We start from the raw sequence: 25053 nt of genomic DNA, 5'->3' as shown, positions 1-25053 counted from the left end.
TGGCATGGTAAACATCCCTAAATGAAGGGTAACAAGCCCAGACTATGCCTGATAACAGAAGATCCATACTCAAGGAAGGTGCAGAAGATCCGTACTCAAGGAAGGTGGGTAACAAATATAGTACTATGTTGCACAATGAGCAGAAAGAGTTACAGAAGGATGAGAAGCCCGAAACCACTATTTCAAGCAGCTGTAGGAGTTAAAGCTTCGTATTTGCCCCGGTGCTGACCAAGGGGGTATTCTGCCTCACTGTACACTGTCTTCCACACTGAAGCTGTGGAGGTGTCTATTGACGGACAACACCAGTGCTTGTGAATTCTAACGCCTGTGGTTTAAATTCAGCTCGGAATATGTGACCATCACGAGGGAACAGTAAGGGGCTGACGAAAAACGTTCTTGTTGTTCGGTTATCAGGACCACACACAGGAACTAGAAGAGCTGTGCTATCTCACTGCCCAGTCTATGACATCACTGGTGACCTCGGAGCACTTCAAAGTGATCAAGAAGCTGGGACAGGGCTCATACGGCAAGGTCATGCTGGCTGTGCACAAAAAGAGAGGTCAGTGAGACAGCCGAGAACACACAGAGAACACACACCGCAAATCTGTTTGAGTGTGATCCAGTGAGACAGGGGAGAACGTATGATCACACATCAAAGTCTGATCCTGTGAGTCAGGAGAACACACTGTCACAAATCTGTCTGAGTCCGATCCAGGCAGGGAAGAGGACAAACAGAAAGGTGCTTTGTGATGAGTGATGAGTGGTAACTAATGTTACCACAGATACAGCAATGCACGTGCTTTCTCACCCTCTACAAACCTGTACGAAGTTATGATCCAATAACCAACCCTTGACTCCTGACATTTTCTCTAGGCACCCCTGACCACCTATTCGAGAATATGATCCAATAGGTGATACTTGACCTGTGACCTTTTCCGTAGGCACCCCTATGGCTCTGAAGTTCTTCCCTCGGTGCTCCACCACCCTTCACTCCTTCTTACGTGAATACAACCTCTCCGTGTCATTCTGCACGCATCCCTCACTCACCCGTGCCCTCGGAATTTTCTTTTCCACGCCCTCCCACTACGTGTTTGCCCAGCAGGCTGCCCTCTACGGCGACCTGTATGACGTCATCGTGTCGGAGGTGAGGCTGCTAAAAGCCGACCACAGACAGTCTGTGTTTCCCCTGTGAAGCAGCAGCACTGTGCAACGCTTCACTTCATCTACTATGATACAGCACATGCTGATGTTGTCATTGATGTTGTTATTGATTGGACCAACCACATAAATCACAGCCTCATACACTGAACATCCATTTTATTAGAGACGCCCATTTACTAGCGCGTTGGCGCTCATTTGATCTTCAGAACCGCAGTTCGTCACGGCTTAGATTCCTCTCGGTGTTTAAATTGTTCTGCCAGAAGCTTGGCCCATGTGGACAGGGCAGCTCCTCGCAGTCGCCGCAGATCGGACGGAGGTACTGGCCCACTGTGAACAGCCCTTTCTACCTCGTCCCAGAGATGGTCTGTAGGATTAAGATATAGGGACTCGCTGGGAAACTTGCTGTCATGTTCCTGAAACCAGTCCATGATTATACGACCCTTGTGGCATGTTGAATTGTCCTGCTGAAAGTGTCCATCTGACAGGGTAAACTGCCATGCTGCCATGAAGGGATGAATTTGGTCAGCCACGGTGCTTAGGTAAGCCCTACCATTCAAACGTTCATCCACAGGGAGCAGGAAGAAAACACTCCCCACACCGTTCCACTACCTGCACCAGCCTGAGCTGTTGTCACCTGTCAGGAAACTGCCCTCGCATCAGCACGGTGTGTCAGAAGCCTGGATTCATCTGACCAGGCCATGTATTTCCACTGCTCAGTGACCCGGTTTTTGTTCATTTTTGTGTCTGTCAGAGCAGTCCTTGACATCCTCCTCTGACCTCTTTCTTAGACATAAAGTCGTTTATGTCTATATGATCCCCTTTCACTTTGCCTCGATCACACCATTCTTTGTATATTTTTTTCATTGCATGAGAAATCTCAACAAGTTTGCCGGTTTTTGATATGCTGATCCTAGGTCGTCTAGCACTGATGACCATGCGTTGTCCTAAATCAATCAGATCGCTCGACTTTCCAATTATAATGTGGATTTACAGTGAAGTTGATTCATGGAAAACTTGGATCAACTGATTTTATGTTCCACTCCAGGGTTACATGTCTAATGTCCATACGGGGAAGCTCAAATCATGAGAGATCAGGTGTCTCTAGTAAAGTGGCCGTTCAGTGTAGTGCTGTATTTGTGCCATGATAAACAGGCACACTGTGAGGATCCTTTGCATATGAGCAGGCTAAGATTTCCGAGGCACGTACATGCTCTCATATACGCATGCACATATGTTTTTATTTCAGCGTGAAGCAACTTGACATGTCATCACCAAATGCAATGTAAAGACAGAGCAGTGGCGCACTACTGAAAATAGCTGCAAAGGCAGAACATGGAATTCGTGATGGACCAGCGGCTCTTCGTGGTCTTATGTCTTGTTTTCTTTCCACCTGTCTCTCTTTTTATGCCCCACTCTGTCTGTCTGCCCGTCTGTCTGTCTGCAGGCAGGGGTGAAGGAGGAGCAGGCTCAGTGTGTGATGTCTCAGTTGAGCGGGGCCGTGTCTTTCCTGCATTCCTTGGGCTTCGTGCACCGTGACATCAAGCCTGAGAACGTGTTCCTGTGTGACCCCAGGTGCCGCTGGGTCAAACTGGGTGACTTCGGCCTGGTGCGCGCCCGGGGGAGCCAGGTGCGCGCCGTCTGGTACAGCTCCCCCTTCTGCGTACCCGAGGTGGAGCAGGCCAAGGGGAGAAAAAAAGGAGGTGGGGAGGAGCAGGAGGAGGAAGCGGAGGATATCTGGATGTCGGTGGAGCCCAGCCTAGATAGCTGGGCCCTGGGGATCCTCATATACTGCCTGCTCACTAGTTGCTTTCCTTGGGACGAGAGCACGTCGGACGACCCTACCTTCTGCGCTTTCCGTGACTGGTTCAACCGCACACAGCCGAGCGAGGGGAAGGAAGCAGGGGACCTCCGCAGCGTGGAGGCGAAGGAGAGGAGGAAGGGTGGCGAGGAGGAGGAGGAGCAAGACGCAGTGGCGGCACCTCCTCATTTCCAGTCACTGAGCTCTCTGGTGCTCACCCTGCTCAGGCAGCTGCTCCACCCGCTGCCCCGGCTCCGCGCCGGGCCCGAGGAGGTGCTCTCCTACCTGGGCGGAGCCTGGCTGCTGCAGACAGAGCAGGAGGAGAAGAGAAGGGAGAAGGAGGTGCAGGAGGAGGTCAGAAAGGTGCGAGGAGGAGGAGTGGACAAGGACAGAGGAAGAGAAGAAAGAGGGGAGAGATAGAAAAGAAGAGAATACTGTTGAAACAAATGACTTTGGACTGAAAACTGTATATATTTAGGAAAACAGTACATATTCGTCCTCATAGCATTTTGTTACTTTTGTTACTATGTAAGATAGTGTGTGATCTATATACAGGGATATATTGTGATACAGAATTATGCAAGGACTGTTTGATGTGATGCAACAAGTACACCGTACCACGCCTTTGTAGAAATATGATATCAATGGATGTGACCTTTAGGATTTATATTACATATGTGTAGACTACATATTATATATTATTTTCAGCACAAAAATGTTTATGCATTATGCAAGTTGAATTGCTGAGTATAATTATTTTCTCACATTACTTACTTTACATAATTGTACTAATTAAATGAAGTGGTTTCAAATATAAGTAGTATAAACAAATAAATGAATCAAGTAGGCCAATTGAGCATAAACCACCCACATCGATTATCAGTTTGCATGAACACACCAAGTTTAAATTAAGCAGAACAGCTAAAGCGATATTAACTTAATAAAAGGACTTATATGTTGTCTGTGGCTACATTTCAAATTATCTTAATGATTTTTAAGAATGTTTTTAAAAGATCCTCTCACAGTTTGATTAGTTCTGCAAGGAAACTGCAAAGTAAAAGTGCACACAATACTTTAACTGTGCCTACATGTATACTACTGAAAATTAGCTGGCAAGATAGACAGCTTTCGAACACATGAGGTGAATTTGGAGTGAATCCAATTCATTTGGGTGTGAAGCCACTAAAAGTGGAATTAGGGTGTAAGTTTTGTTTACTGGTCTTTCTGTAAATGACATTTGTTTTCAACAATACAGCCAATAAAGCTCATCTAGACACACTGAAACAAATAGAAATTAAATTATGGAATTTGAGAAATCGTGTAATAATGAAATATCCCTTTAATTCTGTTAAACATGGTCGTGTCAATGTTTTTGATATTTTACAGCACAAAGTAGCATATGCATATTGTATCAATACTGTCTGTATTGCATTGTTGCATTAGCATTTTTAAAGTAGCATATGCATATTGTATCCATACTGTCTGTATTGCATTGTTGCATTAGCATTTTTAAAGTAGCATATGCATATTGTATCAATACTGTCTGTATTGCATTGTTGCATTAGCATTTTTAAAGTAGCATATGCATATTGTATCCATACTGTCTGTATTGCATTGTTGCATTAGCATTTTTAAAGACAAATAAAAATAACAAGTAAAAACCTCTCAGGAAGGACAACCTGTCTAGAAAAGCTATCCTGCTAGACAGAGTGCAGTAACTTTCACTGGCATGTCATTCTCTCAGTTCCACTAATGTCTCTGATGTAATATATTCAAATAAACTTCATATCTGCCATGGTCATGTAGTGAGTGTAAAACTCTTTCCTCTCCAGCTCAAACAACCGTTTGACGTTTGAAAAATACAGCATGAAAGTCTGCCCAGAACAGTGTGGCACGCTACAAAATGCAGGCCCACTGCCGAGATATCATATAGTGCTATTCAGAGACTTAGAGGCTCACTTCAGATATGTGAAACTAGGGCCAGTCTGCTCTGCTTCCAGGGTGCAATTAATCAAGCCCAACTAACCCTGCACGCTCCCTCTCTACCCTGCAAATGGCTTCGTTTGTTTATTAAGCAATTCTGGAGCACTTTCTCTCCTGTCGAATGTCGTTTAAAACTCACTTCAGAACTGCCTCCGCAGCTCTGTGGCTCCCAGCGAAGCCCATGTAAGCCCCGGTGCAGACCGCTTTATAAATAGCCCTCTGTCCATCTATTTGCACTGTCCAACACATCAGCACCTCCCAGTGTCCTGCGCCTCCTCCCTCCTCTTGTGGCGCCCTACATTTCACTCTGATTCATTCTCTGAACTCACTCCTACCCGGTCACTTCAGACACTCTCTCCACTCACTTATTCACTCTCTTCACTCACTGGTGTGCTCGCGCCCTCCATAGTGCCTCCTGTCCAGTTTTGCACACAGGGCACGATGATCTGCCCTTCTTCTCTTCAGCACAGTCATCTCCTGGGTTTGAGTGCAGGTCAAACTGCAGACTTGGAGTCAAGCCACATCAAGCTTGGTTGCCTCTCTTTCAGCTGTACAGCTGAAGATGATGTCAAGGGGCTTCAAAGGCACCAGGCTCACCACTGGTATCTGTGAACGTTGGATAAACACGTACTCGCCATTACGTAGGGCTGATTATTGTATGATCTGGACTGCTTGTACAACCAGACAAGTCTTGGTATGAGAGATGGGTTGGGAGGGATTGAAATTGAATGAGCATTTGTATCCTTACAAGGTATACAGAAATTTAAGATTAGAGCAACCAACCATGTTCCTTTCAAATGGTTGTAAATTCCATTGCAAACAGTTGCAGCAGCCAGACCACGTTCCACCCCGATCCCGTGCGGAATTCACGACGGATCTGCCGAAGACCTCGCAGATATGAACAAAATGTTAGACAGAGAGCCACAAGCCAATACAAGCCACCAGACAGGAATAGCATTCAGAGTCAACCGTGACAGGTGAGGGTAGAAGGAGCAAGATGGATGATGAGAACAGGAGAGCCAAGGAGGGTTGGCTGACACAGACATGATCGGCAGAACGTAGCCCAGGCCTCGGCAGAACAAACAGCTAAGTGCTCCTGCACTGAAGCTCACGTCAGCACGGAGCCTAGCTATTCTTCCAGGAGGGCACTATTTTGAAACGATTTCTTCAGAAACATTATCATGAAACATTAAGCTATCCGTCCTAACGCTAGTGACAGCAGCCTTCATCAACCCAGTGCTGCATAGGTCACTCATCTGCTGTGAATGGATGGTGAGACATGGTCTTCTTCCATCAACAGCCCAAGGAGATTACGTCATCACAAAACTAGCATCCAGTATGTGCAAACAGCCGCATATAGCTTTGGTTAAGTTGTTTTATTGGCTTTTAAGATATATAGAATCTAGAAAATGTAAGACATTCTCATGCAGTTCAAATTATCTTCTGAAAACTGCCTACACAGTTCCACTGAGCCTCTAGAGTTGTCATACTGCACATAGGTCTTTATACGTCTTTCACTTATTAACTCATCATTCATCTTCATTTGCGTAGCTTTTCACTTAAAACATGTTTGATCTTGGTAGGCACAAACTTTATGAAATTTATGGTATGCACTGTGATTTTTAGAAGGTGTGGCAACCAAGCTATTCAACCTATTATATAATGTTATAAGCTATAAGTTGTCATATTTAATGTAAACCTATTGTTCCTTCAAAATAAAAGAAAGATTTTACAAATGGAATAACCAGCTAGAACCCTTAAACATGTTCTAAAGCTGTTGTCACTTTGTTAACAGTGTAAAAAAAAAAAAAGATTTAATCTCAAATATCAGTCGTAAATTCTGGAGTTCAGGAGCACAGTTCTGGATACAGTGCAAAGGTAACTGTTTGGAAGAATAAATGTTATTAGCTTACTAAATTTATTGTAGGCCTAAACCTAAATGTCTTTACAAATCCAGAGAATGCGATACGCTGGCTGAGAAGGAAGCGCAGAGTGCAACAAATAAGAAACGTTTAAGCAAGGGCCCGTAATGCGAGGACAAGGGCCCGTGGCTCGCAGAGGGGACACAGATATGCTCTTCACCTATAAACATGCCGGAGGTTATGCAGCGTTTACGGCCCCGCATGTGTTGCTTATCCGTGGTCTCTAAAGCCATTCGTCCCGCGCGCAAATGCCCCACCCCACCTGGCGCGTGGAGGGAGCACGTGGAGGGAGGTTTGCGCGAACTCGGGCAAGTCTCGCGCTGGATCTGACCGTCGAGACGTCATCGGCGCTCGCGTTCCTGGGCTCTGGAAGCGTTCCGCGGGACCTCTTTAAAATGCATAATAAGAGTCCAGAGCAAATAATGAGTAAAATGTGACTTATAGCCGAGTTTATGGGTCCGTGTAGAATTATTTTCTATCATTCAGAACAAACAAACCAAATAAATCAGCGTCTTGGGTTAGAGACAAAAACTGGCCTGAGAGCGACAACTAACAGAAATGAGTCTGAAACCTTTATCAATAAGAGAAGCTAATAAAAGCCTGCAGTAGGACCCAGTTCCGTTTTACCTCATATGATTAAGATATATATTTAAAAAATCTTTAAATTGAATCATCTGTACGGTATCACCACAAAGATTAGCGAGCTATGCGCGCTAGTTCGGCTTGGATTACGAAGCCCTGTGCTGGCCCCTAGTGTACAAAGTGTGTAACTGAACCGAAGTCTTTCAAAAGTAGAAGCTTTAGCACGAATTAAAAACTGTCGCACCTACCAGCTCAGAAAAACTTTACTTATTTTACATTAGACATGTGTAGTATATAGACCAAGGCAGATATAAAGGGTATTTAGGAAGAAGAAAGAGCAAATATATTGGTAAACAGATATATTTACTAACACGGTACAGTGCATATGGTTAAACTGGTTACTTGTTTATTCGAGGCCATCTGCTAGGAAGAGTATCCTTCAATTCAAACAGAGAGAGAGAGAGAGAGAGAGAGAGAGAGAGAGAGAGAGAGAGAGAGAGAGAGAGAGAGGCGGAGGGAAGGAGCAAGAAGGATAGGGAGAGTGGAGAAAAAGACAAAAGAATCAGACCAAAAAAAGGAGTAGCAAAGAAAAATGTAAGTATTAAAAACTATTTCAGAATATTTTTAGAGAATCTATTCTATTCCACCACCTCAGCTAGTATGTCATACAGCAATACAATGACAGTGCACGTTACTCATTACTGAATTAATCATTAAACATGGTGTTGAGACAAGACTAATCTTATTTTTATTTTGCAGTACATGGTTTCCAGAGTGATGAAACAGCATTGTTAACTGTATTTCACAGAATAGCATTAACACATGTATAAACTTTATTTACATCTTAACACTAAAATTGATTGAGGGTGTTGTGTGTGTGTGTGTGTGTGTGTGTGTGTGTGTGTGTGTGTGTGTGTGTGTGTGTGTGCAAGAAAAAAGATAGATAAATTATAGATAAATGATTAAGTTTCTGATTAATGCAAATACATTTTTGCCACTGTGCATATGCACTGGAGCACTAAAAACTTTACAATGCTCCTGGAAAAGTGTGTGTGTGTGTGTGTGTGTGTGTGTGTGTGTGTGTGTGTGTGTGTGTGTGTGTGTGTGTGTGTGTGTGTGTGTGTGTGTGTGTGAGGCATTGGAAAACACATTCTTTAGAGTGAACTCATGTCTTGGACTCCAAGATGTTACTGAAACATTTACTGTGGGAAATACGGTCTAAGAGGAAAAGCAAGAGAGAGGGTGTGTGGGGCAGCTGTGTCTAATATCCTTTAATTACAGAGCGAGAACACAGACTGGAATCATGAGCACATCTATAAATAAAAACACTGGAAGAATTGGATGCAGGGAGAATTTTTGAGCCCTCACATCTGTTGCCCTCCCTCACTTGCTCGTCATCTGAGCTCTTAAACTGCATGCCTCAGTGTCTTTCACAAGACTCAGATGAGGAAAAGTAGATCAAGACAATTGAGACCAATGGAAAGTTCAAGACAAATGGATCAAGTCAAATGGAAAGTTCTGCTGTTATATGCTGAGCTGAAAGGCAGAGGAGCAATGCGATGTTCGAATGAACAGAGACCGGCTAATTCTGCTCAGAGCGCTTCCATCCTAGTCTTTTTCTTGACAGCTCCTTGGCTGTGATTGGTCAGAACCCGAAGAGATGGGCAGCCACCCAACTGTCATGCTCTTGTGCTGTTTCTGTGGTAACAAGAAAATTCCAAACAGTACAACACAAACCAATTACATTAATTAGTGTCAATAAATTAATATTTATTCTTCTCACCCAATACATAGTTGTCATGTTTTTTTCTTCCACAGGATTGGCTGCCGTCTGGGCCCAGCAGACGGGTAGGGCAACATTTCATAATCGTTTTGATTAAATAATCACATTTGCTGTACAGAGGTCAGAGCATTGTGTGTGTGGCTTCTGATTGTGGAGCTATCTAATTACTCATTTATTTTTCATCAATAGAGCTACCATTCTCAGAAAACTCTGAAGGGCCACAAGGTTAGTGTTTGTATGGATAGTCTATATGTGTATGAGAGACAAAAAACAGGTGTGTTACAGTGGCTATGTCCTGTAGACTGCAGAGAGGAAACATATCCGTGCACTAGGATGTACTCTGTCCACCGCCCCATAAAGAGATGTATCCATTCGCTCTGCCTTTACAGGTAATACACACACATGCACACACACACACACACACGCACACACACACACACACACACACACCTTAATAACACCTTAACTGCATCTCTCGTAGTCTCCCACGAGTCTACATGATCAACAAAGAGATTTGTGTGAGGACTGTGTGTCAGCAGGAAGAGGCCCTGAAGGGTGGGTCACATGACAAACACAACTTACTTATCTTTCTTATCCTTATGACATAGATCAAAGATGTTCGTGAATTTATAGGTTTAGCTCTCTATGCAGATTAGCTAAGTTTGTACTTTTTGCTCTGTAGGTGGTAGATCACATCTCACTTTGTTCCCATGTTCGTTACTGAAGATTATTTATCTCTGCATCTGTCTCTCTCCCTCTCTTAGCGGAAATATGCAGAGAGAAATCTGGGTGGCCAAAACGAGTTCAGAGGTCAATCAGAAGGCGCTGTTATCGTTAAAAACAGAACAAGCACAAGGAAGGAGTAATACTGTGAAAAAGATAATGAGAGAGAGGTAGATACAATGGAAGGAACAAGAAGATAGATAGATAGATAGATAGATAGATAGATAGATAGATAGATAGATAGATAGATAGATAGATAGATAGATAGATAGATAGATAGATAGATAGATAGATAGATAGATAGATAGATAGATAGATAGATAGATAGATAATCTGACAAAACTCAAAGAGATGTTGGGGGTGGAGAGGACTCATTTACACAACTATAAATTGATGCCTGAACCACTGTTTCATATTTTAAATAAAAAATACACTTAGTGGTTCACTGACCAGACAAACAGTGCTGTTCATATTCTTCGTTCACCTAGTCTGTTTCATGTACTGCTTTAAGTGAATTTTACTTTATCACTTGACTGAATATTTCTTATCTTCACCAACAAGTGTGCCGTGTTGCGATGTTGAAGTTCTATATTAATAAATCATTGTCAGCACTTAGTTCATGTTATCAGTATTTCTCCACTTCATTCTCATACTTTTATGTAATAATTGTAAACAAGGAAAGTTTGCACCTTAGCAAATAAACACGACTGTATTTCCAGTCTAGTTGGATAAATCTCTTCATGATTTGCATTATTTGGTTTTACATTTTGTAAACAGAGATCTGTCAAACAACAAAATATAAAGATAGCTTTCTCATGACTTGTTTTTATGTTGCTATTACATGGACTTAAACAAACATTTATGCAATATACAGATTTTCCAGTGCATACATTGTTGGTTATATAGTGTGAATGGACATACAAGAGTGTATGGAGAGGGGGGTATATCAGGGTCAATCCACTCCAAATACTGTTTACTGGCACTCTCCCCAGTCACAAATAAACATCATCACAGTTTACATACACACAAAATGACACATAATAATGCAAAAAAAAGCTTATTAAAACATTCTAATTTGCCATGCGTGACACACAATCTTACATGCCACTCCCAGACATCGTGTCTTTGACCTCTGTATTCCTGTAATTACATCAATGGCTGACGTCTTTTATTTGTACGTTCATGTGCCAGACCTTCAGTGCGGTACAGTCAGGTTCTGTTAGACACATGTTAGTTCCACATTACACACGTTAGTTCAGTTCACGGGAGACAGAGGTGAAAACACTGTGAGACTTTTTCGCTGCAAGACTTCAATTGCATATTAATGCCTGATTTATTATTGCATGTCATCAGGAAAGAGCAGTCACGTGTTTGAGTTGCGCTGCATTTACAACTGGCTCAAATGTTACTAATTATTTTCAACACTAGGGGGCGACATGATAAGAAAAGTTTATTTGTTCTGAATCCCTTTGTTTATCCGTTAGAAAATTAGGCTTCTAGAGGTAACTAAATCAACTTGGTGCTTTTAAACTTCATACTTTTACAAATATACACATAATTAAATTATTAAGTAAAGTAATTTTCGCATAAAGGACTTGCACACAACCAAGAAAAAATTCAAGGGAATGTGAAGGAAGGGAAAACAGACTGAGAAGTATGTGTGTGTGTGTGTGTGTGTGTGTGTGTGTGTGTGTGTGTGTGTCTCTGTGTGTCTCTCGCTCTGTGTGTGTGTGTGTGTGTGTGTGTCTCTGTGTGTCTCTCGCTCTGTGTGTGTGTGTGTGTGTGTGTGTGTGTGTGTGTGTGTGGCAAGGCCAGATAAAGCCACTTTGGGGCTTTAGGCTATTAAAAAAATTGAGGCCTCATTAAAATGAATAGGCCATTATGAAGCAATAAAAATAGCATGCCTGCACTAATTCTGGGACAAGCGGAAAACAATAAATAAAGTTACTTGGCTGATTTAAGAGTTTTATAGAATATATCATTAGTTAGGGTTACAGTTATCTCTTGCTGCAGTTTTTATTTGTGATCCCCACGGTCATTTGCTGTCAAATTTCATAGAAGGTGCCATCATTTAATACATTTTGCTATCTTATCTGACAAAAGACTAAGTGGAAAAGTAGAACCTAGTCATGTGTTCTCTATTTCACACGATGATGAGTGTGTGTGTGTGTGTGTGTGTGTGTGTGGGAGTGTGTGTGTGTGTGTGTGTGTGTGTGTGTGTGTGTGTGTGTGTGGGAGTGTGTGTGTGTGTGTGGGAGTGTGGGAGTGTGTGTGGGGGGGGAGTGTGTGTGTGTGTGTGTGTGTGTGTGTGTGTGTGTGTATGTGTGTGTGTGTGTGTGTGTGTGTGTGTGTGTGTGTGTGTAACAAGTAAGGGAACAGCGAGATTGGACCCTCAGAACTGAACCCAGCTCATGGAGGAGGACTCCTGATTGGCTGGCTGAGACGACAAGCTGCAAGAAACAGGTGAAAAAAGTACTGCACACATGTATACATTCACACAGAGAACACAGATTTATTACTAAAAATGTCTTTTCAGAAGCAGAAGTCAGCTGGTCTGATATTTATCTGTTTTTTAAATCCGATTTTGTTGACTGTTGCAAATATATGAGCTCACTATGTCCGCCAGGGGGCAACAAAATGATTAAATGTTAAATAAAATATATAACAGTGCAAATACAGTATTTACAGTACAAGGTAACGGTCTTACTTTTGGTTGACAATAGAAAGATTTGACCAGAGGAGTGTTTCCTTTTTTAACCTAACCACAAACTGACTAAGACATTCTTACAAAGCACATCTGTGCTATCAACAATGGGAATGCTGTTTCTAATGCCGCAGGAACGTAGGTATGTTGGGAAACAGAGTTTTTAAACACAGCTTCGTTGAACTGCAGCCAAAGGAAAATGTCTAAGATTTTAACTATGCTCCAAATACAATATTCTGAAAATGTCAAGTGGAACCTTTAACACTAACATTTGTGCGTTGAGAACACCCATCTGTGCTAGACTTTGGAAGTAAACAACCTGCAGAAATGAATGGGGATTGCTGTTTACAGTACTTTGGAGTTTTCTGCTTTACCTGTCTGATGTGAAGTCCCCCCACATGTCTGTGGTTGTGCTGGAGGAAGCAGGCTGGACCAGGGAATTTGAGTTATTGCTGTCTAAGTCTAGCAAACAACCTGAAGAATGAACCCAACAAAGGACACAGGTAAGCAGGGGCCATGTCAGCTGTGAGTGGCTAGCTAGTGTTTTTTATGTCCAGCTAGGCATTCCTACAGTCTCTATAAGCAAAACATCCTGCCAGGCTTTCTGTAATTGGACATCCTTTGGGGAAATACGAGAATAATTGCAAGCATACCTGTGCCACTGACTTTAGTCAATGGTTCTACACTGTGATTGGAAGGGGCTGCCGAAGGAGGCGGAGCGATCCTTCCACTCGGAGGTGGTGGAAGGAGTCCAAACCCACCTGAACTTTGGGGGCGGGTCTTGTCTTTTTTTTTGCTTTGCTGGAAAAAAAAGCAAGGCACTTAGTAAACAAATGCACAAAAGCAGCTATATTTCATAAAATAACTTAATATTAGGAATCAGACTGCTTTAGGTTTGCTGTTACAAACTGTTTGGTCTAATATATAAGCACTAATATATAAGCTGTGATATGTCTTATTGGGAATGAGATAAAGTGAGAACAAAGTGACTTTACCCCGATGTTAAGTGTGATGGTCTGGCCCTCTTTAAAGCCTAAGTCTAATTTAGGACCTAAGTCTGGAATCTGAGCCTGCTTGCTCAGTTCATTATCCTGCTTCACCCATCTGAGAGAGAGAGAGAGAAAGAGAGAGGGGGGGGGGGGAAAGAAAGTGAGATAGACAGAGAGAGATGGAAAAAGAGAAATGGAGAAAGAAAGGCAGAGAGAGAGAGAGAGAGATAGGGAGGAAGACAGACAAAGAAAGACAGACATCATGTTCTGCACAAGCCTGATGCTATAATTGATCATGTCATGCCACTGTACTGAATGCTTGTTACTTTTATCTCAGTAAATAATCTTTACATGGAAATAGGCATAAAAAACAAACTTGAAATGATCTTGCAAAGCCACGTTGAAATCAAACGCATCTCCTCTGTCCCCAAATCCGATGCCAATAAATGCACTACGACCTGCCAAGCAAAAGGGGATGACAGGGTGCTGATTTGTGATATGAGGATCTGATATTTCATTCAGACTAAGAATCTGAATTCACTCTGACCCACCACTGTCATCCTGAATCCGAAGTACAAAGTAGCGGCTCGAGTCACTCACGGTTTCAACTGCAATACCGGGATACTGATCCACCGGGGCTTGGGCAAACAGCTCCCCTGCAGACCAGGAGGAAAACAGCATTGTCAGCAAGCTGAGGAACTCTCTGCATATGAATAATGCCCACTCCTCAGCTAAACTGTGCATTTGTTTTGATCAATCGTGTGTTGCGTGCAAAAGCACTTAAGCATCCTGCCTATTGTGTTCTAAGACAGCTGACATTTTTTGGGTGGACTTAAATAACGTGATTCATCCCGATGGTGTTCCGTCCTCTCCTGTTTCCTCTTCCGCAGTCCACAGCTGTCCTGTGCAGCTGACCCTTATTACACCAAGGTTTGCCACGGGGTCACACAACAGTCCAAAACCTGTTCACTGATCTCGGTTTTAAAGTCAACCTGCTCTCTTAAAAATATCAGAGGCTCATTCCTCTTGAATGGGATCTCACTGTACAGATCATGGTTTTGTCTAAGGAAGAAACACTTGATACATTGCCCTCCAAATGGAGGGTTTTGAGAGGTACACTCCAAACGGAGAGTTTATGAGAAATTTCTCAGAATGCCTTGCGAATCGCTGCAAAATGGATGCACAAGTGACCAAAGAAACCCACAAATGTAAGTATTTTCTCTATTAATAAAGATAAACAAATTACAATACCATTGTATTAATGTCATTTCAATTTATTATCCATTTCTTTCTTTTCTTCATAACAAGCAAAATATTCGGTAGTAGTATGCCAAAGACTCGGCAGCCAGCTAACTAACGCTACATCGTTATTGCTGATTTGTGTATTTTGACATATTTTCATGCCACGCCCTCCAATCATATGCCTTACAATGGCCAAACTGTAGCAAGGCTGCTGATGCTTACTGCTCCTCTAATATCAGTGCAGACGGCAGGCTTGCGTACTGAGCACTGAGAGAGTGAACCAGTAGTGAAGCCGTGTTCTTTTTTTATTTGGTGACTGATTGATGTGTGAAACTGAAGCTGCGGGTGACAACTGCGGACAAACGCAAAGGGACGCCTATAGCCACGCAAGTGACATCACCACGGCTGAGGACGGCATACTGGAAAGGTCTGCCTAAAGCCTGTGGAACCATCACGAACCACTGGGTTCTTGAAGAGCTGCTCCAAAAGGGCAGATTTCAATCATGATCCTTCTAACTCGGTTCCAAAGGGCAAGAGGATACTTGAAAATAAGAGGTAAAAATAAGAATTGGGACTGGGTGTAAACACTTAGAATATGTTCCTGAAGACGAGTTTGCCTTACTTGCTTGTATGCAGCTTCAGTACTGGGCCTGCATCTGTTTAGCGATGTGTTTTCAACCCATGCTTTGATTAAGATGCCTGCGCACTTACATCCAACCTGCTTTCAGACATGCTGGAAATCAAAGGTGCATGTGTGCAGTTCTGTCGTTTGATGCGCATGCTTAGAACATCTCTCTAACCTGAGATCTTGTCTTCTAGTTTTATATAGGCAACTTTGCCCTTGGCTGTCACCCGCAGTCGACCTGTCCAGTCAGGAGCATCTAGCTTCCAGTCTGCTGCCCTGCAAAACACATTCACACAATCACACATCAGTCAGAGCAACCAGAGAAGTATGTGTGTGTGTGTGTGTGTGTGTGTGTGTGTGTGTGCTTTTGTATTCAATATGAAGTGTTTTTGTAGAAGTGTCTATGAGATATTGCATTAGGATACTGGCATGTTAAAGCATGAGGGCCATAAACTTTGAGAGTGAAGTTAGTGTCATAGAGTACTTAATTACACATGGTTTAAGGTGATGTGAGTATAATATTTTCAGGAAAAAATCCTGTTAAATTTTTTTTTTATCATACTCCTGTTGTGTAAAAGAGTGAGAGGGTGTGTGTGTGTGTGATAGAGAGAGAGAGAGAGAGAGAGAGAGAGAGAGAGAGAGAGAGAGAGAGAGAGAGAGAGAGAGAGAGAGAGAGAGAGAGAGAGAGAGAGCAGTTGTCTAGATTACTGCTGGCTTTTGCCTTGGGGGTCATGGCTTAAATAACATACGGTCAAATAACGGTCATATAAAATTTATGATTAAATTTATGGCTTAAATTTGATTTTACTTCCGTCTCCTAAAACAAATTACTTAGACAGATGTCATGTGCTGCGGGCCCTGCGATGACTTATTAAACGCCATCATTAGTATCATTATTACTCATTTCCACACAGCTACGAAACGTGCCCGAGTTACGCATTTTCTCCCACGCGGGTCTGGATAAAGCAATCATCCGTCAGTTACCAGCAGAAATACGCACTCTGCTGTCCACTCACTGTCGGGAAACTAACGACAGCAGCATAGCGAAAACCTAAACACGTCAAACTATTCTTAAACAGACGAACCCACACACAGGCTAAATATGTTGGCACAATATTGCATACACACATCATTAAATTATCTTGACATCTACATCACCGAGGTTCACAAAAACATATTGCTGATGAGAAATGATGAATCTGAACACCTTCTAAATCGTTTCCGATATTAATAATTTCTTCCAGATTCCAGAGCCTAGCTCTTGTGTCAGAAGGTTTCCATCCAGTGTTTGGCAGGCTTGTAACCAAAACAGGTAAGCTAGCGGGTCAGTGTCACCACAGCACGATGGCCACGCTAAACCTTGGGCACATCGGAGTGCCACCGGAGCCACCGAAAATAATCTGCCAAAGGTCTTAATGCTGATCGCCATCCCTAATGCGGCCGATCGTTTAGAAAACGAGTTCAGTGCATGCTGCGCTGTCCTTGACCTGGGAGATGCTGGGAACACAAGGCAAGGTCACGGCGCTGTGCACCGCGGCTGCACGTTTACTGCATCTTACCTGACGCCGCGGTTCGACGCCCGCGGTGGGATTCGGTAAACACCGACGTCAGGTTTGACACACAAAACCGACTCATATTCACCTTCGGCAGCCATCTTGATTTTTAAATCAATCGGTTTTTTGTTGATGCCGGTTCTTGATTATTATAATGGTTCCGTTAACGTCGTAGTACACCGTGTATCCGCGCAAGCGACGAGAGCGCGGACCGGGCGTTTCCCCGTGTCAGTCGCGCTCTTTCGGCGCGGGGGTGTGATGGGATGCCACTGATCAGACCGGACCAGTTTCAGCACGACAGGAACAAATGTTCCAATGCCAGGAACAAATGTTCTCAACGCCAAACGAATGAGACCAACTCACACGAGAGCAAACGCTTTATTGTAGTTTTCAGAAACTGCACAGCGCCCCCAGTGAGTTTATAAAAAAAAAAAAGAAAGAAAGAAAGGGTAATGCTATAGAATAAAAGTGAATAAAATTCAAGTCTCAGGATTCAGTATCACAGCACCATCATCTTTAGGCTATTCTCTTGCCAGAATCTCAGAATCTCCATCAAAGACCCAGCAGCGTAAAGCCATCCCTCATATCTTCACTTTCACGGGGCTGTAGACGCAAACAGAAAAGGTACAGTTCTAGTTACACATGTTTTCATGTTTGTGCACAGTTATAATGCAGCTATATAACAGCTATATGTAATGGAGTGGTTATCATCATGACCTGAAGGATGCGGTGCAGCGTGCGGGACAGTCTGACAGAGTTCTGGTGGAGGTCATTCCAAGCTTTAAAACATCTGTCCTTGCGAGCCACAAACGTCTGCCAGCAGTAGAAATAATCTGTGGACACATGACATGGCAGAGTCACGCACTTTCACATACTAGTATACAGATTTACTGTAACACGCCAAGCCCATTTCAGTTTACATGAACCCAGTAGTGTGGTTTCGGTAATGACACTGTAGTAACGGACGCATTACCCTTGTTACCTTTATAGGTCATGACAGATATTTGCACCCCGGCCCGTTGTAAGTTCCGTAGTCCCTCTCTCTCCCGGCTGTCCTCCTGGTCACAGAAATAGAGACGGGAGACGAAGATGCGCAGCCGCAGGTTGGGCGTCTGGGACAGGAAGCGGGCGAGATGCTGGGCGCAGTCTGAGCAGGGTGACCACGAGCAGAACCAGGTGACAGCGTAGCCCACCCTCACGCCGTCCGCACCCGCGCCCCACAGTCCTGGGCACAGTGCCCCCAGGTGGCGCAGGAAGAGGAGCTAGGGGTGGGGGGGAGGCATGATGGGAAGAAGCCCCAGACAGACCAAGAGTGTGCGAAAGAGAGAGTGAGAAAGAGAGAGAGAGCGTGAGAAAGAGACAGAGAGAGCAATGGAATTGATGTCTTCTTAACCCAGACTGCCCTGGTTCCATCCTAACAGCATCTGTTTCTGCACCAGCTTTCCTTCGTAGCTCTCACCTCCACATGGCAGCCGGAGCGGTTGCGCAGGTGGCCGAAGTCGAAGGACAGCGAGTCGGGACCGTGGCGTCTCTTGATCACGAAGCAGAGGTAGGTCTCATTCCTCCCACGGGCCCAGCGGACATTCGTGTAGTGGTAGATGAACTTCCTCTGGGTCAGAAGAACACTACCATCCCCCACAACACATAAGTACCAATACTAGCTGACACAGGCTGCCATTCATGCTTGTATCATAGAAAGAACATGCAGGATAATTTAATGACCCATTTTGGCCTTGTGCGAGTTAGACCTGCATAAATGCATCAGGAAAAAAGTAATAACAAGAATGAAACTGAATGAAGTGTTTTTGTGTTGCGATTTGAAAAATGACAAGTGCTTGGCTTTGAGTTCATTACCGTTCAAGACTTTGAACTTTAAATGTGTGGTGCAGTCATGCATGTGGGAAATGCCATAGCACAAAGTCATTGTGAGGAGTTGCATTAATGGTATTCTGTTCTTAGTGTCCTCCATCTTTCCAGACTTAAACACTTAAGAAGGATGCCAAGCACACTTCACAAATTTACCTTCATGGGGTATTTTTCGGGGGGGTGTGTGAAACTTTAGCTGCACAGATGTAGAGATATGTCAAAAATACAATACACTATGCAGAGGTAATTATAACACATCCATACATGCATGTACACAAGCACATAAACGTATGCACATACCTCTAATACTCAAGTTTCTTTTTGTGTCAGTGACAGTAGAGAAAGTTTGCAAATTGCATGGCATTAGCTGTATTGTGCCGGACAGAGATGTTTAATTCATTACAATATTCATTCTGAATACTGATTCGTTCCTGAATAATTTCTAGATGCTCAATCGACAGCAAATCCTGTGGGATTTACGGTCGCCGCGGTCAGGATTGGTTTTCTCAGTATTATGGGTTTTTGCTTTCACTCACCTGTCCAACTTGCTCATCATTCCGAAAGATGAAACCCACTCATTCATTGAGTCATGCAAAAGTGAGTGAGAGTGTTGAAAGCAGAAAGGAGGAAGAGGGAGGTATAGAAAACAGGCGACATATCGGTACAGCTCGGCGTATAGGGGTCCCTGATTGGGTGGAAGTCATTTTCAAACCTGGCTGGGAGGGCTGAAGTTCATTTAAACTGGCGCTGTCAGAGTCACATTAATAGAAAGTTCTATTTAAAGGGACACACAAATGAGTTGTAGCCTTTACGCAAAGCAACAAGCACAGTGTAGTGACTATATTAGACAATAGGGTTTAAGTGACAGTTTGATTGACATAATTTTAAACGGATGGACAGATAGATAGATGAATGTTTAGAAAATGGCCCCCATAAAACTGCAATCCTAAGACTCTTATAACAACCACATATTTACACAATAGCAGTTTTATTGACCATATATTAGTCCCTTAAGTGTTTGACGTAATTCGTAACCTTTTTTTACTTGCATGTGCGTCACAGAACACGGCCAGTGGTGTAACCATGGCAAACTAGAAATTTCCAGAAGGATTGCACCCATCCAAGGAAGACTCCACTTCACTTTTCCCACACAGTTTTAAAATCTGCCCACTCGTATGCTTTGTCTTTTTCTCCTGGATTTTCTTCCTTTTATGAAGTTTTTCCCCACGGGGACCCTAATAACTGACTTGACTAAAAAGGGCCTGCAAACCTCTGGAAGTTCCGACAGCTTTTCAGGATGGTTTTCCAGGGAAATAGTTTATAGCTCTCCTCTCCGATACACGAACATGAGCAGACACTCAAGGACAGAGAGAGGGCCCTTGACCACAAAGAGGAGACAAAAAAAAATCGGCCTGACCACAGCATGCCACTGTGTGTGTATGCAATAGTGTGCGCACATAAACACATGTTGTAAACCTCATATACATACATACGCATGCAAACAAACACACATGATTATTTTCTACTCCACTGTTATCTTCTCTTGCATATTTGTGACTGCCTACAGTTGTTATTGAAACTCCTCCCTAGTTGCAGGACAGTTGATATTGTGTGTGTCTGACTGTAACCCACCTTCTCATACACTCAGTGGCTAGGGAAAGCACCGTTTCCCAGAGAGTTCCCTCTTATTTGTGTTTGTGTATGTATATTTGTGTGTGTGTGATAGAGCGAGAGTGAGAGAGAGAGCAGATGTCTGATTTTTCACATCTGGAAGAGATCTGTCTGCTCCCATGATTTACCTTCCAACCACAAGCCTTTCTGAGATCCAGCTGAAATGCAGCGTGTGTCTGAGTGCACGTGTTTGTGCGCCTACAGTAGTGGACAGTGCAAGAGAAAATGTTGAACTCATAGGAAGCCAAATTTTCTATGTCAATTATTATTGAAAAATAATGTATAATAACTATAGGAAGAAAAAGCAAGCATCTATCTGTCTTTCACTCACACACGCATGCGCGCGCGCGCGCACACACACACACACACACACACACATTCATATTCATATTCATATTGGAGGATGGCCTCTGCATTGACTGGCTCAAAACAAATGAACGAACAGGGCAGGAAGTGCAGAGTCATACTTTCCAAAACCCACCCACTCACGAAACACCCCCCCACCCCCCCCAAACACACACGGGTGCGCACACACACAAACATGCCAAGCCCAACCATGCAAACAAGCTCAACCACAGCTCCAAACTAGCTTTTCCAGAGTTGTGAACTCGCATCTGTTTCCTGACAACAAGAATAGTTACAGTACGGTTAGGGGAGGACGTGTGCAGGTGTTCGCTAGTACACAGCGCGACAACCCCGAGGTCCCTCCACAACAAGCAAACCACAGTGACATGCAAAAAAAACTTCACAGGAGACAAAAGCCCATGACTAACGCTCTATTCTGACCCAAAAAGCATCAGGCCTCGTAATGAATCAGAAACACTCTGGTTCTCGCTCCATTCTGGCCCGCTATCTCTGCTGCATCCCAAACACCTGCAAAGCAGGGTGCACTCGAGAGTGTCGGCCACAGAGGCAATCGGTTCCACGGGTTTTGCGGGTCACTCTGGATAAGAGAATAATACGAGTAGTTGGAAATTTAAATCAGCTCTTTCTGTTTCTGTGCTAATATTTTGACAGCGATAGTGGTTGAATCCAGCAATCATAGCAGCATTTCATGCTCTTTAACATCTGAATGCGAAGGCTTTAAAATAGCAATGAGGTTTGATGCTGCATCAGATGAGCTTTCTCTCTCTCTCACACACACACACACACACACACACACACACACAAACAACTGTACAAACATCCGATGAGGGACTAGGTGAGACAACCAGAATTGTGTGTGGTTAAGGTAGCTACAGGGTAGTGTCTACAGAGCTAACCACACACCCACTCGAAGTTCTTGCTTCTTTAGCTACTAGCACAAAGGCTCAGTGTACACAGACCATCGTGCAACGTTGCCGTTTCATCTCTTTTGTGTCCGTTCTATTGTGCTGCCATACAGTACGACGAAGCAACTGCAGCAGACCTGCAGAATGTTCAAATCTGTTAGTGAAAGGAGAGAAGCAGGTTGCTACAGATCTTAGCAACGGTACGTCTGAGTAATTTTCATATTCAAGATGCTTCACAGATCTGTTTGCTCCTTCAGACCGAAACCATCTTGATGAGTTGAAGCGCTGCACAATTAAAAACCCAACAGTGCATAAAAGCACAAAATATTTATTAATGTATTTTCCAAACAAAGGAACTGCTGAGGTAAAACTGCCGCTAGCGCACAGGTCAAAGGAAAATGGACTCTAGTAGGTCCAAAATTATATCAGTCACAACAAACTGGAAAGACTAGAGGCAAATGCGCAAACATAAAAACACCACACAATAAATAAATCATATGCATAAATAATTAAATGCACGGGCATTTGATGAAAAGGCTGCTTCAGCCTCGCGCTCTCCTTTTGCGTTTACGGTATAAATTATTGGTTACCACCTTTTAATTTCATTAGTAATGCATTTACCACGCAGACTTCATAATGAAACTGCACAACATGTTTCTTCTACTGAGACTAAAAAGCAGTTTCAATATTTCTTTATGGTGTTTCAAAATGCCTTCAGCACAAAGCAAGACCTCAAAGTTTTGCTCCTCTTGTTATATGGTAAACTTTCCACACGTTGCACTCACGCTCACAGGTCTTTAACAAACACCTTAGTCAGCGGGAGCCCCAGCCAGCCTTTTTCTGGCCCCCCATAGTCCTCCTCCTCCTCCTCCTCCTCCTCTTCCTCGCCCTGAAGCCCGGAGGTTTCTCCGTAGAGCCGGTAGCCAAGCTTCCTAAAGAAGGTCTCCCCCACTTTGGACGGGAAAGGCACGTGGGCGTACACCCTGCGTGCCCCGCCCTGCCTTGCTCTGGCCTCCAGGCCCTCCACCAGCAGCTTTCCGAGCCCCTTTCGGCGGTACCAGCTCTGCACCGCCAGTCTGCAGACGCGGAACGCTCCCTGCCGGCTTCGCCCATCTCGGGCCACGCAGCCGAGCACCTCGCCCTCGCTGTCCGCCACCCACACCTCACCCGCCACGCGCGCCCGCTCCTGCAGCTGCCGCTCGTCCGCCCGCTCCCCGGTCTGCCCTTTCTCCCGGGCCTTCTTGCGCCGCCTGGCCTTCTCTGGGCCGACGACCAACCCGGCCCGGGCCGCGTGCGGGTTGGGCAGCGCGGGCTCGGCTCCGGCGCCGAAGCTGCTGCCCAGGTAGTCCCAGTAGGTCCTGCTGGAGCCCAGGATGCCTGTGGAGCGTGGTATGGTGAGCTTAAGGTAGACGATGACGAGGAAGACAGGGATGAGCAGAGCTACTATGAACGAGTGCACCACAAAGCGCAGTACGGAGGAGAGCATGGCTAGGAGGAGCAGCGCCAACGGACGGGTGAGGAGGTGCAGGATGAGCCGGTTCTCTGTACCTTCACATCCCTCCTGCGCGGACAGGGGTTAGATGGAGGGTGATGAAAGGAGGCCGGGAGAGAGAGAGTGACAGAGTGATAGAAAAGCAGGAAGATTGAGGAAGACAAGAAATTTGTTTATCATGTTATGAATGAGGGCAAATTAATTTTTAAAAATCACGGGTCGAAGAGGGAAACGCACACCTTGATGAGGGCTTTTACAGCCTCGATATCCTCCTCTTTCATCCGACGGAGAACTACATTTCCCAGATCCAACCTCATCTTAACCTTTGATTTACGGTAGTTCAGTTAGTGGACCTAAGCAGACAGCAAACAATGCCGAAAATGGGAATTTGGAATACATGTGAAAATTAAAATAACCTGACACAAAATCGGGCCACTTGCAGTTTACTCATAAAATGTATAGATAGGTTAACATTAGCAATATTACGATTCCGACGTGTCGGACTATACATGCGATAGGCTGCCGTTACCAGTAATGCTAATAAAATTCAATGAGGCGGTCAGTAAAATTCCCACCTTTAAACCGTGTCTGGTCACCTAGATGTGATTACCATGGTCGAGACATCAGTAGGTCAGACTGAGGGACTACATGTCTGAATGTTCTGGGTGCGCAGTCGCCATACAGTCAGTGCCGTCTTAAAATGAAAAGCCATCTTTTGCGGCACTCATTTAAATGTATTACTTCAGCAAATACCAAGTTGAAGTGTTGTAGTGTTACAGTCTACTGTCGATAGTTTTTTAAGGTTGTCGGGCTTCAGGGCGTGCTTTAGTCTAGGCTACAATTAGCTCCCAGCCGCTTCCGAAAGAGACGCTTTCAGCCTTATATGGTAAACGCCGGCTGTTTAAAACTTAGATGCTACTGTGTATCGGGCCAGCGTTTGACCTACTTACCTTCGAACAGAGATTTACAGGTCAAAGGCTTTCCAAGCGGGGGCAAAGCTCACAAACGCTCATCTCAACCAAATCTAAAAGCGTGTTTGAGCGTGAGGATTTGTGTTGTTGCCGTTATCTGCAAGCCCATTTTCAGCGTGTCTTCCTTCGTGAATAGCAAGCGGCGCAAGCAGTGCGTAGCGAAGCGTTAGCGCAAGAGTTCAGGACCTGACCATGAAATGTACTTATCTGTGCCCTTGCTTGCTAAGATTAAAGAACGTATCAATTAAAAATACATTAAAAAATAAATAAATAAAGAAGCGTAATTAAGTAAACTATTTTTCCAAGCGCTATGCTTTGTTTTAATATAAGGACACAAAAAGGTGGATTATTACAATACTACTAAAAATACATTACCAACCGTTTTTTTACTGAACATTATCATGTCCTAATATCAAGTTATAGTGAAACCAAACAATATAGTCATATTCACAATTCATGTTTATCTTACACACCCACTGTCAACATGACAGTATATTAGGTTATAGTTCTCCAACATTCTTAAACGACTACTCTTTTCAGTTCTTCCGTTGTGTGTGTATTTCAGTCAGGGAGCTATTTTTTTGACAGGGTTAAATCTGCCATTTGTGGTCTGTGAAACAGCTCCCCGTAGGGGCCAGGTGGGCAACTGTCACCTCATACTTTCTCTTCACTGCCTCGAAACTTCAGAGACACTGAAGTGCGAGGACAATAGGAAAT

The 25053-nt window shown here is 43.9% G+C and overlaps 5 protein-coding genes across 6 annotated transcripts in view; 2 read left to right on the top strand and 3 right to left on the bottom strand.

The window, feature by feature from the left end:
- Window positions 1–4758, top strand: part of sbk3 (SH3 domain binding kinase family, member 3) — a 7675-nt gene extending 2917 nt beyond the window's left edge. The window contains exons 2-4 of the mRNA XM_026999153.2: window positions 415–559; window positions 942–1144; window positions 2606–4758. Of these exons, the coding sequence (XP_026854954.2) occupies window positions 415–559; window positions 942–1144; window positions 2606–3379 (1122 nt within the window). The 3' untranslated portion in view covers window positions 3380–4758. The remainder of the gene's footprint in view (window positions 1–414; window positions 560–941; window positions 1145–2605) is intronic.
- A 3203-nt stretch (window positions 4759–7961) lies between these two features.
- mfap5 (microfibril associated protein 5) lies at window positions 7962–10079 on the top strand. Its single transcript, XM_026999182.2, has 7 exons — window positions 7962–8040; window positions 9074–9149; window positions 9265–9294; window positions 9419–9454; window positions 9531–9618; window positions 9711–9784; window positions 9994–10079. The coding sequence occupies exons 2-7, from the start codon at window positions 9107–9109 to the stop codon at window positions 10065–10067; spliced, it is 345 nt and encodes a 114-aa protein (XP_026854983.1). The 5' UTR covers window positions 7962–8040; window positions 9074–9106; the 3' UTR covers window positions 10068–10079.
- A 2174-nt stretch (window positions 10080–12253) lies between these two features.
- On the bottom strand, window positions 12254–17396 carry LOC113570636 (adaptin ear-binding coat-associated protein 1-like). The gene is made up of 8 exons (XM_026999162.2): window positions 17072–17396; window positions 15688–15788; window positions 14197–14301; window positions 14022–14103; window positions 13652–13760; window positions 13310–13457; window positions 13031–13130; window positions 12254–12402 (listed from the first exon to the last, which is right to left on the bottom strand). Exons 1-8 carry the CDS (start codon window positions 17164–17166, stop codon window positions 12345–12347), a joined length of 798 nt encoding a protein of 265 aa, XP_026854963.2. The 5' UTR covers window positions 17167–17396; the 3' UTR covers window positions 12254–12344.
- An 80-nt stretch (window positions 17397–17476) lies between these two features.
- On the bottom strand, window positions 17477–19527 carry aicda (activation-induced cytidine deaminase). The gene is made up of 5 exons (XM_026999173.2): window positions 19468–19527; window positions 18525–18690; window positions 18048–18327; window positions 17783–17898; window positions 17477–17668 (listed from the first exon to the last, which is right to left on the bottom strand). Exons 1-5 carry the CDS (start codon window positions 19512–19514, stop codon window positions 17618–17620), a joined length of 660 nt encoding a protein of 219 aa, XP_026854974.1. The 5' UTR covers window positions 19515–19527; the 3' UTR covers window positions 17477–17617.
- A 2658-nt stretch (window positions 19528–22185) lies between these two features.
- nat14 (N-acetyltransferase 14 (GCN5-related, putative)) lies at window positions 22186–24545 on the bottom strand. Of its 2 annotated transcripts, none has more exons than XM_026999194.2 (3): window positions 24316–24545; window positions 23605–23718; window positions 22186–23434 (listed from the first exon to the last, which is right to left on the bottom strand). In XM_026999194.2, exons 2-3 carry the CDS (start codon window positions 23680–23682, stop codon window positions 22661–22663), a joined length of 852 nt encoding a protein of 283 aa, XP_026854995.2. In that variant the 5' UTR covers window positions 23683–23718; window positions 24316–24545; the 3' UTR covers window positions 22186–22660. The 2 variants fall into 2 exon arrangements, with proteins under 2 accessions (XP_026854995.2, XP_035386871.1); XM_035530978.1 differs by lacking the exon at window positions 24316–24545 and adding an exon at window positions 23941–24301.
- Window positions 24546–25053: the final 508 nt, after the last annotated feature.

Source organism: Electrophorus electricus, chromosome 10 (assembly GCF_013358815.1).
Source record: "Electrophorus electricus isolate fEleEle1 chromosome 10, fEleEle1.pri, whole genome shotgun sequence".
In the NCBI taxonomy this organism is placed as follows: Eukaryota; Metazoa; Chordata; class Actinopteri; order Gymnotiformes; family Gymnotidae; genus Electrophorus; species Electrophorus electricus.
The sequence above is the reverse complement of the archived record's forward strand: the minus strand, read 5'-3'. Positions and strand labels throughout refer to the sequence as shown.

Bases quoted from the DNA above. Each gene is read 5' to 3' on its own strand.
- LOC113570636 (XM_026999162.2), bottom strand. From the start codon at position 17,166: ATGGCTGCCGAAGGTGAATATGAGTCGGTTTTGTGTGTCAAACCTGAC. The intron at 14,104-14,196 runs GTGGGTCAGAGT...TTTGCTTGGCAG, and splicing joins TCGGATTCAGGATGACAGTG to GTCGTAGTGCATTTATTGGC. The intron at 12,403-13,030 runs GTAAAGCAGAAA...TGTTTCTTGCAG, and splicing joins GGGGACTTCACATCAGACAG to CTTGTCGTCTCAGCCAGCCA.
- mfap5 (XM_026999182.2), top strand. From the start codon at position 9,107: ATGGGCAGCCACCCAACTGTCATGCTCTTGTGCTGTTTCTGTG. The intron at 9,619-9,710 runs GTAATACACACA...CATCTCTCGTAG, and splicing joins CATTCGCTCTGCCTTTACAG to TCTCCCACGAGTCTACATGA. The intron at 9,785-9,993 runs GTGGGTCACATG...TCCCTCTCTTAG, and splicing joins GCAGGAAGAGGCCCTGAAGG to CGGAAATATGCAGAGAGAAA.
- aicda (XM_026999173.2), bottom strand. From the start codon at position 19,514: ATGAATGAGTGGGTTTCATCTTTCGGAATGATGAGCAAGTTGGACAG. The intron at 18,691-19,467 runs GTGAGTGAAAGC...GGGGGATGGTAG, and splicing joins ATGATGAGCAAGTTGGACAG to TGTTCTTCTGACCCAGAGGA. The intron at 17,899-18,047 runs GTAACAAGGGTA...ATGTGTCCACAG, and splicing joins ATCTGTCATGACCTATAAAG to ATTATTTCTACTGCTGGCAG.
- nat14 (XM_026999194.2), bottom strand. From the start codon at position 23,682: ATGAGGTTGGATCTGGGAAATGTAGTTCTCCGTCGGATGAAAGAGGAG. The intron at 23,435-23,604 runs GTGTGCGTTTCC...CTGTCCGCGCAG, and splicing joins CTGTAAAAGCCCTCATCAAG to GAGGGATGTGAAGGTACAGA.